This window comes from Mus caroli, unplaced genomic scaffold (genome assembly GCF_978045245.1).
Source record: "Mus caroli unplaced genomic scaffold, Mus_caroli_1 scaffold_4, whole genome shotgun sequence".
Lineage (NCBI taxonomy): Eukaryota > Metazoa > Chordata > Mammalia > Rodentia > Muridae > Mus > Mus caroli.
Genome location: NW_028227259.1, coordinates 150,408,026 through 150,426,269, shown reverse-complemented (window position 1 = coordinate 150,426,269; position 18,244 = coordinate 150,408,026). Strand labels below are relative to the sequence as shown.

The 18,244-nt window shown below is 41.7% G+C and overlaps 1 protein-coding gene across 6 annotated transcripts in view; it reads right to left on the bottom strand.

Annotated features, from left to right (window-relative positions):
* Cdk8 (cyclin dependent kinase 8) overlaps positions 1-18,244 on the bottom strand; it is a 78,069-nt gene that overhangs the window by 46,505 nt on the left and 13,320 nt on the right. For all 6 annotated transcript variants that reach the window (XM_021162569.3, XM_021162568.3, XM_085837435.1 and 3 more), the window contains one exon: positions 2,465-2,540. In XM_021162569.3, the coding sequence (XP_021018228.1) occupies positions 2,465-2,540 (76 nt within the window). The remainder of the gene's footprint in view (positions 1-2,464; positions 2,541-18,244) is intronic.

The following is an 18,244-nucleotide window of genomic DNA, read 5'->3' as shown; positions in this document are numbered from 1 at the left end:
AGAGCCACATCAGTATGAAGGTCACTTATGGGGACACTTGTCTCTGCCCTGTGGGTCAAGGTTAGTTTAGAGTGCCTCTGTCCTTGTGAGGTTTACGGCAAAGGATCTTTTTTTATTTTAACTTTTTGAATTTGGTTACCTAATAGTTTCAGTGTCCTTCATGAAAGTAGTATCCTTGTTCATCAAATTACTTGTATATTTGCCAACAATCGTATTTATAGGTGGTTGCGTTTCTGTGGCTCTATCCTGGACATCTAGCTATGTGTTCAACTCTTCTCCATGCTCAGATATGACTACTCCAGCTTCCTAGCCACTTCACAACCAGCCAGTGTTGCTCTCCTATTTACATGCTTTTTCAATTTTATTTTAGCTTTTCTGGCTCCCTTGTCTTTCCACACAAATGTTAGAATCATCTTTCTCTATGAAACCCCTGCTAGAATTCTGATGGAAACTACAGTATTTGTAGATCCATTTAGGGAGACCTGACATATTAACTATTATGTGTCTTCCAATCCATGAACGTAGTATGGAATTCTAATCATTTAGGTCTGCTTTCATCAATCAGAAATTTGTAGTTTTGACCACACAGATCCTGAAAATGTTTTGTTAATTTTAAACCCAAGTTTTCTTTATTATTGGGGAGACATTATAAATTAAATTACTTTTGGGGAAAAAAAATAGTCCTCTGTCCTTCTGTAGGTAGGCACTGGCTAGGCAAAGGCTTGTTTAGTGCCTGGAGCTTGTAGAGGGTTTCTGCCATGTCTAGGTCTCTTGCTGGCTTGCTGAGGTGTCCCAAGGGTCGGTGGTCACTTGGGGGCCCCTTTGTGCTCCATAGTGATGTGGCATCTGTATATTTTTGGAAAAAGCCCTTTTGGCTGGTCTGCACTAACATCTACTGCCATGCACAGCGGCAGGACATAGGGGGAAGATTAACCAAAACTGAGAGTGCTATTTAAAAAGCCATGTAGAAACCTCTAGTTTTTAGTTTTATTAAAAGAATAGAATTAAAAGTTATTAGCATTTGCCCACAACCTCTGGACTCTGGATAAGCGATAAGATAAAATTAAATAGTCCCAAGTCAATTTCTGTGTTTACTAACATAAATTTCAATGTCTCATTTAAAACTTTATGTTCATGACACTCAGATGTATTTCTTAAAATATACAATTGTGTGCAAATTAGATTGCCATCTGTAATAAAATACTATTCATGAATATATGTATGTGAGTGTATGTGTGTGTGTGTGTATAATTCTTAAAACTCAATCTAATGGATCAAGACCTATTGAGTAGATTCTTCCCAGTGCCAGGTGTGGCATCAAAATAATCTGGGCTACTGTCATTACACTGGGTTGCTGAAGAGAACTAAATGACTGGGTCCTACAGCTGAAGATACCATGGAGATAGTTCTTACTCATGTCTTCCATCTCTTGCCAACTCTTCTACCCAACAAGCAAGCATTCTTTCCTTTTCCAATCGATCTCTATCATGACACGGCGCTCACTAATTTGCACTGTTAAGATTCATGGGTCTCTTTTACCAGTACTGTAAAAATACTCAAACAGAGACCCAAATTTGTGAGTCTTCATTTTTCCTACTTTAATGTCCTGTCAACAAACAGTTGTCCTTGGAAGGCACATTAACAAGAATCTGGTAAATGAATATGATTAAATTAATACTTGTAGATTATTGAAGCCACATTACACACAGACTCGAAGACTAGAGCAGCAGAACAGCAGAGGCTGGGATCCACCCCATGAAGGTCTGATTATAGCGTCAGGAAACAAACATTTCAACCACTTTTTCTTTAACTGTGTGTGTACAGGTCAGAGGACACTAGGGGGGCGTTGGTTGGTCTTCTCATTCCAGCGCACGGCTCTGGGACTGAGCTCAGGCTGCGCCACTCACTGGGCTGCAGCGCCTTTTCCCATAGAGCCATTTCAACAGCCCAGAGCCACAGCTTATAAAAGTAAAAACTCAAGTCAATCTCAAGGACACAATGTTTAGTTTATGCATATTTACTAACAATGTATTAACACGAGAATACTTCCTCTGGAGTAAGGAGATTCTAGTTACAATATGGAAAGCTGTATTTCCAAAAGAAAAATAAACAAACATGGTAATAATCAAACAGAATCTCATTTTTAAACTGGCATACATAAAGATACTAATTCCAGTCATATAGAACTGTTGACTTTATATAATAACTGATACTCATTAACAAGAATGAAATGACAACAGGAGCTCTAGGATATAGTAATATTTATCCCAAATAAATAAATGTATACTCTGCAAGAACTTCAAGCCACCTCAATTCTCCTTTTTTTTTAAAAAATGCATTTTTTGGAAATATTTATAATGAAAAATATTTATCAGCTTTCAATTCATATGATTCATACAGCAGAGACATGCACAGTTGACACTCCTACATCAGCTGGTGTGGTAACAACAAGAGCTTCACTTACTGCTATCTCTCTGCATGCCGACATAGAAATTCCAGTTCCTTCTATTTGTTTTAAAGCGTAGTCTTTATCGTCCTTCCTGTAAAAACAAAGTTATTTTAATATACAGCTTACTCTATGTTTGCACGTATTTTAATAAAGTACTACATAAAAATGAAACCTTCTGTTTAATGCCATTGTCAGACAGGAAAATTTCTAAAGGTAGTTTCGCAGGGAGGGTGGTATCACCACCAGAACGTGCAGCCTTGTCCAGGACTCCAATTAGTTGTGAAGGGCACAGAGTCAGACATCCTGCTCTGGACTCCTAGGGACAAGTTTCCTTCTGAAATAAAGCTTGGTTTCTGTGCTGGCTAGTTTTATGTCAACTTGACACATAAACTAGAGTTATCTGAAAGGAGGGAACCTTAACTGAGAAAATGCCTCCATAAGACTAGGCTGTAAGGCATGTTCTTAATTAATGATGGATGGAGGAGAGTTCTATAAGACCCTCTCATGGGTGGTCCTGGGTTCTGTAAGGAAGCAGACTGAGCAAACCATGGGAAGCAAGCCAGTAAGCAGCACCCCTGTGCATCAGCTCCTGCCTCCAGCTTCCTGCCCTCTTTGAGTTCTTGTCGTGACTTCCTCATATGATGAACAGTAATATGAAGTGCAAGCCAAATAAACTGTTTCCTTCCCAACTTGCTGTTTGGTCATGGTGTTTTGTCACAGCAATGGAAACCTTAACTAAGACAGCTTCTTGTGGTGGTGCACACTTTTAATCCCAGCACTCGGGAGGCAGAGACAGGCGGATTTCTGAGTTCAAGGCCAGCCTGGTCTATGGAGTGAGTTCCAGGACAGCCAGGGCTACACAGAGAGACCCTGTCTCGAAAACAAAAAAAAAAAAAAAAAAAAAAAAAGACAGTTTCTAAACCAGTTTAGATGTCAATGCATCAGAGAAGTTCAGATACATCACTAAAGTATAAAACTGTTCTCACTTTAGATCAAAACATACTATAATCAGACTCTGGTAATAGCCTCGGTCACACTCAAGGGCCTTCCAGAGTCCTCTCTTTGCACCTATCTCTAAGTAGTGTGTATCAAGAACTGTGCTCAAAACTGGAGCTATACCATTGCTCTATCTCTTACAGAGCTTCATGTCTTAAGTAACCAATCTGCCATAACACAATTCGAGTGCTATGACAGGTCAAGTATAAACCAGAGACATAATTCAGGGGTTACTCTGACAGAAGACCCAAGCAAGGACTCCTCAGACTTATCATCTAGCTGGGGGTGGCTCAGCGCTTGGGGACTCTGATACCCTTTATTTCCTGGACTACTGAGGATCCTGAAGAAGATCAAGAAACAGAAAAGTTGAGGAAAATCCTACTTTGATGACTTCCATGATTTCTATTAAACCAAAGACAAGCTCACAACCTAGCAGGAAATCCAGAGGGGAGTACAGTGAGGAGCTGACTGACTCAACCCTTGTAAAACCAGTTACGGTCACTTAATGCTTCATTCTTTTCAGTTATTATTAAAACTCACATTGCTTTATTCTTTTCTTATACAATGTATTTATACCAAATCCTCAGGTAAACAAATCTTAATTATTCAATGAAGACGCTATTTCCCACAGGGAAACAGCTTTATAATAAAGGATTTTAACAACATTCTTCATAGTAAAAGTCCCACAGGTCTCGTCATATGAGAAAGATATTAAGGATAACTGCACTTTAATACTAAACCTGAATGGTTTTTCAAAGTCTGGAATAAGTAAAGACATAAAAATAAACACACTTGGAAGTCTACTAACATTTATATTGGGGGGGGCGCAGATATGGTAGTAACTGATAATGTTATATAATACATCCTGTTCTGTCTGAGGTAGAAAGAAGATTAACATCTCTGACTTCGGCCCTCCAAAGACAAATAGTGTGAAAGGCACGGAAATACTAAACTCAAAGGACTTGCTCATTCACCTCCTGAATATCTTATTCTAGCTTCATCGTGGGTGCTGTGACGAATTCTATGACCTGAATCAACTTAAGGAGAGGAAAAGGTTTGTTCCAGCTTACAGGATACAGCCCATCACTGAAAAGGACTCTGGAAGGTCCTTGAGTGTGACCGAGGCTATTACCAGAGTATGATTATAGTATGTTTTGATCTAAAGTGAGAAACTCAAGCAGGAATTTGAACAGAAACCATGGAGAATTGCTGCTTGCTTGCTTGCTGGCTGGCTCACTCACAGGCTCATGCTCAGCCAGCTAGCTGTTGCTACTGCTGCTGTTGCTTGTTAAAAGATTTTTATGAATGTGTCTGTGTACGTAAGAATGTGCACACACACAAGTGCCCATGGAGGCCAGAAGAAGTCATCATATCCCTGGAATTGGAATTATACGAGCTCCACTAAGTGCTGGGAACTGAACTCAGGTCCTCTGTAAGAGCAGCAGTGCTTTTATCTGCTGAGCCACGTCTCCAGACCTTAGCTAGCTTTCTCACACGACCCAGGCACCTGATCAGGCCTCCGACATTATAATTAAGACAGCCTACTGCAGACATGGCCACACATCAATCTGATCTGAGCAATCCCTCAGCTGAGACTCTTGTCTTGGACCTCACTTTGAGACAGGATCTCACTTGGCAACCTTGGCGGGCCTGAGCTTGACTTATAGACTAGGCTGGCTTTAAACTCACAGAAACCTATCTGCCTCTGTCACCTGAGATTAAAGGGATGTGCCACCATGTCCCACTATGTAAACATTTTTAAAATAAAAGGTTCATGAGAGATTAAAAAAATTTAATCACTGGTTTCAATAATGATCCAATATAAGCAGTCAAATTATAAATAAATGCTACCATAGCAGTCAAAATACAGCTAACCCTCAAACAGAGTTTGAGCTCTGCAGATCTATTACTATACAATTTTCTTAATATTTACAAGCATGTGAAGAAGTTGCAAATGGCCGGGCAGTGGTGGTGCACGCCTTTAATCCCAGCACTTGGGAGGCAGAGGCAGGTGGATTTCTGAGTTCGAGACCAGCTTGGTCTACAGAGTGAGTCCTGGACAGCCAGAGATACACAGAGAAACCCTGTCTCAGGGGAAAAAAAAAAGGAAAAAAAAGTTGCAAATGAATTATATAGCCTAGAAACATTACAAAAATTAAGAAAATGTTAGGTATGCCATGAATGCATCAAATATATGTAGATAATAGCTTATTGCTTACTATAAAGTATATACATATATTACAAAAAGTTAAAATGTATACAAGTTCTGGACTAATTCTAAACTATGTGAGATCATGAAAAACTGAGGGCTGTGCTCAGATGTAATCTAGAACCAAGGCTCTGAGTTGGAATCTAGAGCACCATCAGCTCTAATGACACCAGGGTTATCCCTTACCCATGCAAGCACAACTCAACACACAGCTTTGTTCTCTTGATCCCAACTTTCTTATCTGTTCCTTTCCAAAAGAATTAAAAAATGTTTTAGAAATATATAATCCATAGCTGCCACATCTATATTAGTTAGTTCATGTATAGAAAACTCAAATACAAGAAATCAATTTTTAAAAAAACAGGAAAAACCCACAGGTAACCTGAAAAATCTTGGACTTTCTAGGAAATCAAAGAGATTGAGAAAAGCTACAGATTTTATGTACAGCTTTTGGGAGGCCAAAATCCACACTCCTCTCTCTGAATTGCAAAAACTCTAATTCAGTGCTGCACAAGGAAAAACAAGGTTATAGAAGGTGTCTCGGGACAATGTTGACAACATCCTCAGATAGCGTTCAGGAGCTCCTGAAGCAGATATAAGCTTCCTTATTACTTTCTGTTAAGTAATTAAAGAATAAAGCAGTCTACGTGCAAGCAAAATGCAGACTGGAAACTACTGTCTGTCCCCCAAAACCACCAACAGAGCCTCCTCTTTGGGAAAAATCAGAGTCAGCCACTGATGGTCCTATTAGTCTAACAGCCACACACCTACACCATGTTCATCATAAACAGCAGGCAGCTGCCTGACAGAAACACTTGGGAAGATTAACAGGACCAACAGTATTCTGGATCAACTAAAAAGATGTAGAGGGAAAACTACCCACAATTCCTCATTTCACCACCCTCAAGAACTTCTCAGAGTAATGGTCTTTCATATTTTGTGACATTATAAATTAAATAATTTCACTATGGAAGGAGCATCTACAGTACAAAGCAAACCACTACTTTAAAATCCCCAAGGTCACCCTTATTCAATAAGTAGACCATACCTAATTTGGACATTGTTTATGGATATGTCTTTATTTAAAATCAGTCTGATTTTCTGAAATCAAAGGGAGTATAGAAGTAAACGCATAACTCTCATCTCAAAGAGGGTAAGAGGCCGTTTACTCTGGAGCCAAACACAAGTGACTGTGTCCTGGGAACACAGACTCATGTTATACCAACTCCAAATCAGTTCCATGAAGTTTTACATAGCAAAATAAATTAAACCATAAATCAAGACACTTTTAAAATACATTGGTGGAAATATCAGGGAGGCAGCTCACTGCAAAGCTGGGACATCTATGCTATAGAGCCCTGATGCTGTCTGAAGACACTCTTAGGTTGGTAGGAGCTAGGGATCTGTGAGGTTATAGACAGAGGTGGGCAATAAATGTCTGGGGCAAAGGCTAAAGGTAACCTAAGATAACTTACTGCAACCTCTCCACACCACTGAAGTTCTCATCAAGTCAGTAGTTGTAGTTGCAGCTTCTTCTCTGCAACTTTGTCCTGAGGGGAAAAGATCCACAGATGACTGCAGATTTGTTAAGACTAAATCCAAACATCTGTTCAGAGTTCTGGAAGCAAAAGTTCACAGGAAGACAATGGAAGGGGGAGGAGGGACAGACGCAGGATCTCAGGGCTCTGCATCCCTGCCTCTACATCCCCGTTATCCTGGAGACCCCAAACCCAATACTTTTGCTTCTGTTTGTGGGACAGGCCTTACTGTTTTTCATGCTGTACTATAACTTACTCAGTCCTCCTGTTGTGGACTCTAAGTACTGAGAGGATAGGCTTTATGCCACACACACACACACACCCATTTGCACACATTACCCTAGCTTTACCCTCTCCTGAAGGCTGCATGTATGTTCTGATTATGTTCTTTGATGAGCTCTCTCTTGGGGAAATGAGCAGTTCCTTAGGACACCTCTATCCTGAGGTTTCCCTCAAGCATTCTCCATGTTTTCAGCAAGTCCTGGAGCAGATCCATTCTCCTGGTTTCTACTCTGGTGAGCCATCAGGTGACAAAGTCAGAAAATCGAATAAGGGACCCTCACTCTACACCTTCCTACCTTGGCTCAGAGAAGACACAGGGCAACCTGAGGAGGTATACACCCCGTACTTGTAACCAAGAGATAATGGCAAAGATTCACTGACCATCTGAAGCAAATGTAACTTTAAATTCTTCAAAACCTATTTCTAGTGATGGTTCTTAAATGATTTAACTTCCCTTTTAGCCTACCACCCACCAGAGATAGTGGGAAAGAAAAGACACGGGAGAAGTTGACCTGTTTACAAAGGTTCGTTGGAGCAAAATATGTTGTCTGGAAATTGGCAGTTCAGTTCACAGGTTAGCAGTGGCAGCTCAACCCATTCACAAACACTTCACAGATATACCAGCAGTGCAGAGCAGTAGAGTTGGATAGCAGCACGAGTCAGCAGCCTAGGCAAACGTCAGCAGGAGGGACCAGGAGGAATGCCAGAAGTTCTCAGCTGTGCCTCTCTTAGGGAAGCAAAGATCAGCAAAGATGCAAGATCCACAAACGCTGCACAGCAAACTCTATAAGCAAGCCTAGCTCAGCCTCCGCCACTGTCTGTCAAGTCCTATTTATACCCTCCAAACATCACATGTCCTCCACAGGTCTTGCCTCAGCTAACATCACTCTGCCAATCACCCTGAGTCCATATAAGCTACAAGAAACTGCAGCACACCACCAGAAGTTTTAGTGCGCGTTTCTCTTGACAAATGCAGTGTAAGGTGGACCAATACATCCATGTTGTTAGCAAAGAATCTACCATGTGTCCCTTTCACGTGCTTGCTTTAGCAGAACATCCTCTCTCCTGTGTCTGCTTCAGTGAAACACTCCTTCATGTGTTTGCCCCAGCAAAACACCATCCAACTGACTTTCCAAAGAACCCTTCAGTTTCCGCTTCAGGCAGAAGGTTGCCATTGTCACACAATGGGTGGGTATTAAAGGGCTTAACCAAGTCTCCAATACCCAAGCTTCTTTCCTGAGAACAGATCTTTTCCAATTTAAAATGATCTTTTCCAATTAAAATTTAGCAGCTTCCTTCTTTAAATTTATCTAATTATAAAACTCGACCTTTGTAAAAGTTCTGGCATTACTTCATGGGAATCAGATCAAAAGTCTCACAACACAGAGACCAGTAACTAATGCCCATTTCTTCTGAGACAGAATACACCCAACTAATGAGGATTCTCTCGACTTGATCTCAAGGTCTTTTTAAAATTATATTTTTACTTTATGTGTATGTATGGGTACATGCCACATGAGTGCAGATGCCAGCAGACCAGAAAAAAAAAGGTACCAGATCCCCTGGAGCTGAGGTGGGTTTACAGGCAGTTGACTGTGTGGATTCTGGAAACTGAATTTGGGCCCTCTGCATGAACAGTGAACACTTTTAACCACTAAGGTATCTCTGAAGCCTGGTTTAAAGGTCTCTAAACTCCAAGATCTTTCATACTGTACAATCTTTGTTGCTCACTGAAGAAAACACGCTCAGCAAGGAAGCCTCCCTTACATAATATCCTATGACTTTATCTCTCCTGTATTTCCATTCATGCTATCACAAATCATGGGGCAGAAATATGATGGTTGGTTTTCACATCAACTTGCCACAAATCAGTATGCTGAGTAGAAGCTGTCCTGACCGCTTGACTGATGCAGAAAGACCTCCCCCAGCACACATAAAGAAGAACCATGACAGAAGAAAGATGATTTGCCTTTTTCAAGCCTGGCCCTCCCTGTCTTAGAGTTGATTTACCCTGTTGCTGCTGCCACTGCCTTCACTGACTTCAGAACTAGCATTTCCAGGCTTCTGTTATTGACTGAAGACCCACAGCTCACCAGCACACTTGTGGGGCTAGACTGGGACTGTTAAAGCATGCCAGCGTTGTGGCTTGAGCCAACTGTTGAGTTGTCGGCATTCCCAGTGAGATACTCTTCCTAACCCTGAAGTCCTTTAATATAGTTCCTCATGTCGTGGTGAACCCCAACTATAAAATTATTTTCATTATTATTTCATAACTGTAACTTTGCTACTTATCTGAATCATAATGTAAATACTTGTGTTTGCCAATGGTCTTAGGCCACCTGTGAACAGGTCATCTGATGCCCTACCCACCCCACTCAAAGGTTGAGAACTGCTGCTCTAGAGAATGTTAATACAGTATACCTGTGTTCAGGCTAAATTCAGTCCATGACCCATTAATATACTGTCCACAAGCTATGTAGGTTTTTATATTTATAAACAGTGGCTTAAAATATACCCACCTATTCATCCCCCATCCCAAAGAAGAGAGACTGCATGTGACCCATCAAATCTAAATGTTTACTCTCTGGCTTCCCTCAGGGAAAGTTTGTTGATCCCTGCTACTCTTCCACTTCCTAAAAAGGGAGAAACGAGTGCTGATAAACTGTGCCCTAGATAGACATCAGAAACACTAGGAAATTTGCAGAGCTGGTTGGTGATGGGTCATCATTTAAAAATTAAGCAAGAGAGCCAAGTCTATAGCTCCCTGGCAAAGCACTTGCCTAGGACAGCCCAGAGTCCCTCCCCCAGCATTACAGAACAGCTTCTGGTGATCTCCGGATGGGTTCCTTGTGGTCCCAGTGGTTAAGGAGTTGAATCGGGAAATGTAGTAAAAGTATATATTCTGCTATGAAGAGAGTGATAGATGACGTCATCTATCAGTATTACTAGGAAAGCTTTTTATTAAAACTGCTGAGCATGTGAAGGTCCTGGCCTCATTTCTCACAGTATAATCCATGATTAAGATAATAAAGGTCACTCAGACAAGACTCCAAATGTCAAGGTTTTCCCGAAGACTATCTAATAGCCCTCCCCCCGCCCTTTTTTGAGACAGAGTTCCTCAGTGTAGCCCTGACGGCCTCAAGTTTACCTAATACTTTCTTACAACCACCCACACATACTGCCCCACTACCGTGTGTGTTTTTTGTGTGTCCTAGCTACTGTTTTCTTTATTCTTCTGTTAGATTTAAGTCTTTCATTGCTGGAAATCTACAGCTCAAACAGGAAGTTGAAAAAATAAAATAAGGGCTGGTGAGATGGCTCAGTGGGTAAGAGCACCCGACTGCTCTTCCGAAGGTCCGGAGTTCAAATCCCAGCGACCACATGGTGGCTCACAACCATCCGTAACGAGACCTGGCGCCCTCTTCTGGAGTGTCTGAAGACAGCTACAGTGTACTTACATATAATAAATAAATAAATCTTTAAAAAAAAAAAAAAAAGAAAAAATAAAATAAAAAGCCTACTAACCTACAAGCTGGGGACGTGGGGATGCAAGAACAGAACTAGAGAGTCTGGGCAGAACTAAGACTGGTATATGTGACACAGTGAGAGCTTGTCTAATCAAGAGAGAGGGCAAGGAGGAGAAGCCCTTACCTAGTTTTGTGTTCCTAGCCTGAAAGGTAGTCCTACTCACTCACTTTGCCAAGCACCAACAATATTCAAGAAAAATGGAAAGAACAGGGGCAACTCTGAGAGTACTATTAGTAAAGACTGAAGAGGACTTGAAGCTCTGCAGTCTAGAGCAAGACTTGCTGAGGCTCAGTCACACCCAACAGTCAGTCAGTACAGACCAGCCACATTAGGAATGTTATCTTCAATTATAGATCTGATGCTAAAGCAAGAAGGCCTGGCATCAGGGAGCATGCTGTCAGGCTAATGTCTGGTGTCAGCAGTATTACCCTGTTCTGTTCTCTGCAGTAAGATACTGGAGCCTGGAGAACTTGATGAGCAAAGTTTCGCTTTAGCACACAGTTCCGAAGGATCACGGTTTACTGAGTTCACACTTCTGAGCTTCCACAGTTTACATTATAGGATGCTGATCAGTGCCAAGGTCCCAGTTCTTAAACAGACTCAGGTGAGTTTCCACCTTTTTACAACCTCACAAAACTCACAAGGACCTTGGGGATGATTTCTAAGCACACACAGGCCACAGAGCACGCATCCGTTTGGGAGCTACCTAGCTACTTTTGTAATGAACCCATTTTCCAGGGAGCCGAACCCAACTGTAAAGTGTTTTTATAAATGACAATCTCTGGTCGTGGAAAAGGTGATTCCTATCTTCATCAAGGCAGCATTTTATGGCTCCTTTGTGGGAGCTAGACTTAACTCACAGAAACAGACTAGAGTGAGTTCTCACTCTTCCTGTAGCTCCTACTGCTCCACACTTCCCTGCCATGACGGTCTGGAGCCTCAAACTGAGCAAACCCTTCTCTTAAGATCTTTTTGCCAGTGGCTTAAAGTCTATAAAGCAACAGGAAAGTAACTAACACAATGTATTTAAGCTACCTACACATACTATGTTTTTATATTATGTAAGATACAATGTGGATTATAAGTACACATATAAATTTAAATTGTTAAAGTAGCCCAAATACTTAGAGAACACAGTAGAACTGGGTTTTGAGGAGAAAGCCCTGAAGTCCACCTGAGAATAAAGAGACAAGAGACTTTGGATTTAACTTAAAAATCCAAAGGAGAAAGAGAGACACTATTAAGCAGGCTTAGCCAAGGTGTGGTGTCTCTACCATTTTATCAGTTTGGTTCCACAAGATGGTTCAAATTTAAGTCCCCATTGCTTCAGGGGCAAGGAGCAACCACTGTCCTCATGGATAAATGCAAGTGGACATATACACAAATAAAGGAATAAGTGTAAAATAGAATATATTATAGGCCTGGGGTCATCAGTGTTCAAAGGCAAAACATCTACCTACAGATTTGGCAGAACTTCTTGTATTTATTCTGTAAGGCCAAATTGGTTCTAGATAGAATGATGGTTCCTGACATTTTATAATAAAACTTTTGAGTTGGTAGGACCACACAAGTCACTCCCACAAACATAACATAAATAGAAAATGTAATTTTTTTTTAAAAATTTAATCCATACTTCAAAGATTTGAAGAACTGTTGGGAAGTGTTGTCTGCTGGCTATAAAGTATTTATCTTAAAAATATTTGTTGAGCTAGGCGTGGTAGTGCACGCCTTTAATCCCAGCACTTGGGAGGCAGAGGCAGGCGGATTTCTGAGTTCGATGCCAGCCTGGTCTACAGAGTGAGTTCCAGGACAGCCAGGACTACACAGAGAAACCCTGTCTCGAAAAACCAAAAAAAAAAAAAAAAAAAAGAATGTATTCTAGAAGCCAGGCAGTGGTGGCACACGCCTTTAATCCCAGCATTTGGGAGGCAGAGGCAGGCAGATTTCTGAGTTCGAGGCCAGCCTGGTCTACAGAGTGAGTTCCAGGACAGCCAGGGCTACACAGAGAAACCCTGTCTCAAAAACAAACAAACAAACAAAAAGAATGTATTCTAGAATCACACAACAAATTTAACAATACAAAACCTGCAATTAGTTTTGCACAAACCACCAAGGTAAGCATACTGGCTATCTGGACTGAGGCCTGGAACTCAGGCATCTGTACACCCAAGTCCACAGAGGCAGCACTCACAAAAGCAGAAAGGAAAAACTACTTTCCATCAGTGAATGAAAGAGTGAACAAAATGTAGCACACGGTGTCCTAAGTCAGCCGACCAAGACACCACACAATGTATTGTTTAGGGGAAGCTGTCCAGAAGGAGCAATTCCAAGAACAGGCAGTAGACTGAGGGTCACCTGGCTCTAGGATTAGAGGAAATAGGATTAACCGAGTCCAGCGGTTCCTTTTCGGAGCGGAGGGGAGGGGAAGGAGCAAAACACTCTGAAATTAGATCACAGTATAGCTATAGTTCTGTAACTATGTGAAGAGGCATCAAACTGTATACTTTTAGGGGTACTATTGAACAAGGCCCTAGAGAAAGAAGCCCCACGAGCAATCTATCTATGCAGAGCTTCTTTGCAGCACTTCTGCAGGTGATGCTTTCTCCATGACAGTAACTAGGATTTGGCTACTTAGTACAACATGACAAAACCAAAACTGTGTTGTAAATGCTCACAAGTAAACTAGTAACCAGTGTTATCCATAACTGAAGTACAACTTTCATTAAAGAAAACTATGAGTAACTGTGGTTCATTCTCCTGTGAGACAGACAAGCACAGGGAACTCAGTGAGTAGTCACCAGTGTAACCCAAGCGGACGACACTTGTGCTTGCTTAGGATGTGGCAGCACTGAAACAGCAAACACTGAAGAGCATCAAGCTGACCATTTATAATTGAAAGCCCCAAAGGGCAAACAGCAAGCTCTTAAGAACATTAAGCTGACCATTTATAACTGAAAGTCCCACCCAAGTGGCAGAATTAAGAGATTAGAGGTAAGGCTTAGGTGTCCATCAATAGGTAAATGGGTAAAGAAAATCCACAACAGAATTAATTTAATTGTAGAAAAATTAATTTATGATGTCTGTACTAAAGTGGATGAAACGGAGATTGTCATGCTAAGTGAATAAACCAGGTTCAGAAAGACAAGTGTCCAATCAATATCCGTCTTCTCCTGTGTGGGAAGTAAACAAGTAGGGACAGATAAAGTAAACGAGGGTGTGTGAGCGGGAAGAGATCTAAAGGAAGAAGGCAGGGGGACAAGAGAGTAATGGAATATATGTCAGGCAAGTAGAAGGGGAACCCCTTTGCAGAGAAGCATAAGGGACCAGCAAGGAGAAGAGGCATGAGAGAGGGAACTAGTAGACCTAAATAAGAGCAAAGCATAATTATGTATGTATCAAATGTTACCGCAAAACCTACTTTTTTTTTGTTACCTAAAAGTTTAATTATAAAAGCATCAGAATGAGTGGCCTTTCTGCTAATCAATCAGCCAGGGTCACTTCTGCATCAGAAGGGGCCTGGGTTCCCACTCTATGAAGGCAAGAAAGGCCAGCACTAAGCACAACTAGGAAAAAAAGACAAGATCTAGAACAAAACCACAAGCAATATGAATCAGAAAAGTCAAGGCAAGAGCAGAGAAGGAGAAAATCAGTAGGAGTCATCACTGGACACACGTAATGGGAGCAGGGCCAAAGCCATGCAGCAGGATAGAGAGATGACCCAAGAGTCAGGAAGCTAAATCACCATTAAATAGAAGTGGGTACAGGTGGGCCATCTTAAGAGTATCCATCATCTGTGATAGAAATCAACTATAGGTAGCAACAGGATGAAGTCAGAATAAGATGTCACGAAAGCAAACACAAACTAAGATGTGAAAATGATGAAACGATTGTGAGACTGGACATCAACATGGCTCTTTAGTCCAAATACAATCTAAAATATACAGATCCATTCTGGGGTGGGGAAGTGAAGCTCAGTACAAAATCTCCACCAAAACCATCAACACTTCTGACTTCACAGCTTACGTGGTCACAACACACAGTATTCTGTACACATCTACCTTCTAGGGCACTTATCCTTAAGGGTTTGATGTGACTGCAACTGTGCCAGAGGACGCAGGCTGCACCTTCACGGCTAGAGTGCTAAGCCTCACATGCACTAAATCCTGGTTCATCCCCAATAATGTAGACCTTGTCACAGCGATATGATCCTGTAATTCCGACAGGGATCAGAATGTATAGGGTACCAGAAGTTCAAGGTTGCCAGACTCTCCGGAAGCATTGACAGAAGGTTTAAAAAAAGTCTAACTTTGTGAATACAACCAAGGAAGTTCCCCTGTCCCCACTGATAGACATAATCTCTGCAGCTTGCCAAAAATATTACCCAACCAACAACCTTATAAGGCACTTTGGACATCTGTTGAGTTCCCCATCTACATCAAAGTGAACTATGTGCAGAGAGAGGTGAGGAGATACAGTCAGTACTATTTTAGTAGCTAGAGAATGAAACCCCAAATGTACTTTTTTAAAAATATATTTATTTATTTTATTTATATGGGTACACTGTAGCTGTCTTCAGATACACACCAGAAGAGGGCATTAGATTTCATTACAAATGGCTGTGAGCCACCATCCCCGAAATGTACTTTGATCAGCCCAGTACATTAACATTATTTTACTTTGATCAGCCCAGTACATTAACATTATTTTATCTGTGAAATAGAATCATATGGTAAAAGGTGTGTTCCACATGCTCACACAGTCACTCAAGCCTAATCAACGGGCCAAGACATGCAATACCACTTTTCACAAATGCATGTATTATCTGTTTAAGAAGAAATACTAAACTTTCAAGTCTATCACTGTATACATATGCTTCTATCTGCAAGCACACAGAGAGCCACAGGCAATGGTCAGAGTGAGATTAGAGTGAAAATCCAAGACAGAAGGAGGGTGGCTAGATTTCCCTGGGTAACTTTCTGTGTACAGTTTGAATATTTTATTAAAAGAATACATTAATTTTTAAAATTCAATTGCATTCAATAATAAAAATACACTGTTCAAAGTATACGGCCTTTGATCTGCAATCCTACCTCAGCAATTTGACACTACACTGGAGAACTCCATGGGTTATTTGTTGACTTCAACTGACAACTGAAAAAGGTAAATTCTGAAGACCACTTAACTGTCTATCATCAGAGAAATAGTTAACTAGATACATATTTATATGCATTCATAGCAATATCCTACAATAATAAAACTGAGAACTACAGACTTATGGAAATGAATGGTTTTTTAATTTTACTTATTTATATTTTATATTATGTGTGAATTTGTTCTGTGTGTTCTGAGTATGCACACATGCCCTAGCATGTATATGGAGGTCAAAGGACAATTAGCAGTCAGTTCTCTCTACCAGCTGAGCCATTTCATCAGCCCAATGTAGTAGGTAATTTTTATGAAAATATATAGGCTATATATGCTCTCATCTGCTGTACTTGCCTCTAGAGCCAGGTTCCCAGCATAGCACCCAACACCCCAATGCCTCTCCATGATGACCGACACCTGGCTGCTGATCTGGAGGAACAATCTCCACTCCGAGTATACGTCCCAAAGGCAGGAAATGTACACAGCACACTTATCCACCTATCCTTAGGAGATACAAACATTTTCACTACTCTTGCACCATATACATCTACTGGTACACATAATGCTCCAGGGGCCACCTCAAACCAAGGGGACAAATAACACCCCTGACTGAACAGTACACAAACCTTGGCCATCCCACTGGGGGAGTGGGTGGGACAGTTCCCGACCTAGCAGATCTTTCTCCTAAGTAGCAAAGTGGAGACTTCTGTTGTTGTTGTTGTTTTCAAGACAGGGTTTCTCTGTGTAATCCTGGTTGTCCTGGAACTCACTCTGTAGACCAGGCTGGCATCGAACTCAGAAATCCGCCTGCCTCTGCCTCCCAAGTGTGCCACCACGCCCGGCTCAAAGTGGAGAACTTTTAAAGTCTTCCAGAAACCCACAAGCACAGTGTTGGGCTTTCTGTCAATTTTTCCCTAGGAACTCCAACTACTGAGAATCTTTCCACATCTGCTTTTTTATTTAAGGTTTATATATTATTTATATGAGTACACCGCAGCTGTCTTCAGACACACACTAGAAGAGTGCAGCAGATCTTGTTACAGATGGTTGTGAGCCACCATGTGGTTGCTGGGAATTGAACTCAGGACCTCTGGAAGAACAACCAGTGCTCTTAACCAATGAGCCATCTCTCCAGCCCCCACATCTGCTTTTAAGTAACCCAAGGAAGATTCCTTTTTTTTTTCGTTCCCAGTTTACTTTTATTTTTTTAAATATATTTATGTAGTTACATCCCATATGCTGCCCACCCCGGCTCCCCTTCCAGGATTCCTCCCCATGTTTTACCTTTGAGAGGCCCCGTATCCTCCCACCCTGACGTACCAAGTCTCTGCAGGATTAGGCACATCCTCTCCCACTGACCTGATAAGACAACCCTCTGCTATGTGCTGAACCAGTCTGAGTTGGCTCTTAGGTTGGTAGCTCAGACTCTGGGGGGCTCCTAGGGGTTCAAGTTAGTTGACACTTTTGGTCTTCCTGTGGGGTTGCTGTCACCTTCAATCCTTCCCCTAACTGTTCCATGGGGGTCCCCGACCTCTGTCCAATGTTTGGCTATGGGCATCTCCATCTGTCTCAGTCAGCTGCAGGGTAGAACCTCTCAGAGCACAGCCAAGTCAAGCAGGGCCTTTTATCTCTTTTCTTCTTCTCCCGTCTGACAGCTTTAACATTTTACTAACCCAATTCACATGCCAGGATAAGTCACTCAGACCCTCCAGAGGCTCTCCTGCCTTGTAAAGATCATGACCTACCATGGGTCTCACAAAAGCCACAAGCCCTCATGTGTAGCAAGGCCCCTGTTCCATGAGCTTCCTTCTCAACTCTGCGGTGCACAGAGTCTTCTTACAGCCAGGCTCTAGGACTGGGCACTACATCAGCCAGGCTCTAGGACTACATCAGGCACTACATCAGCCAGGCTCTAGGACTACATCAGGCAGGCTCTAGGACTACATCAGGCACTACATCAGCCAGGCTCTAGGACTACATCAGGCACTACATCAGCCAGGCTCTAGGACTACATCAGGCACTACATCAGCCAGGCTCTAGGACTACATCAGGCACTACGCACTACATCAGCCAGGTTCTAGGACTGGGCACTACATC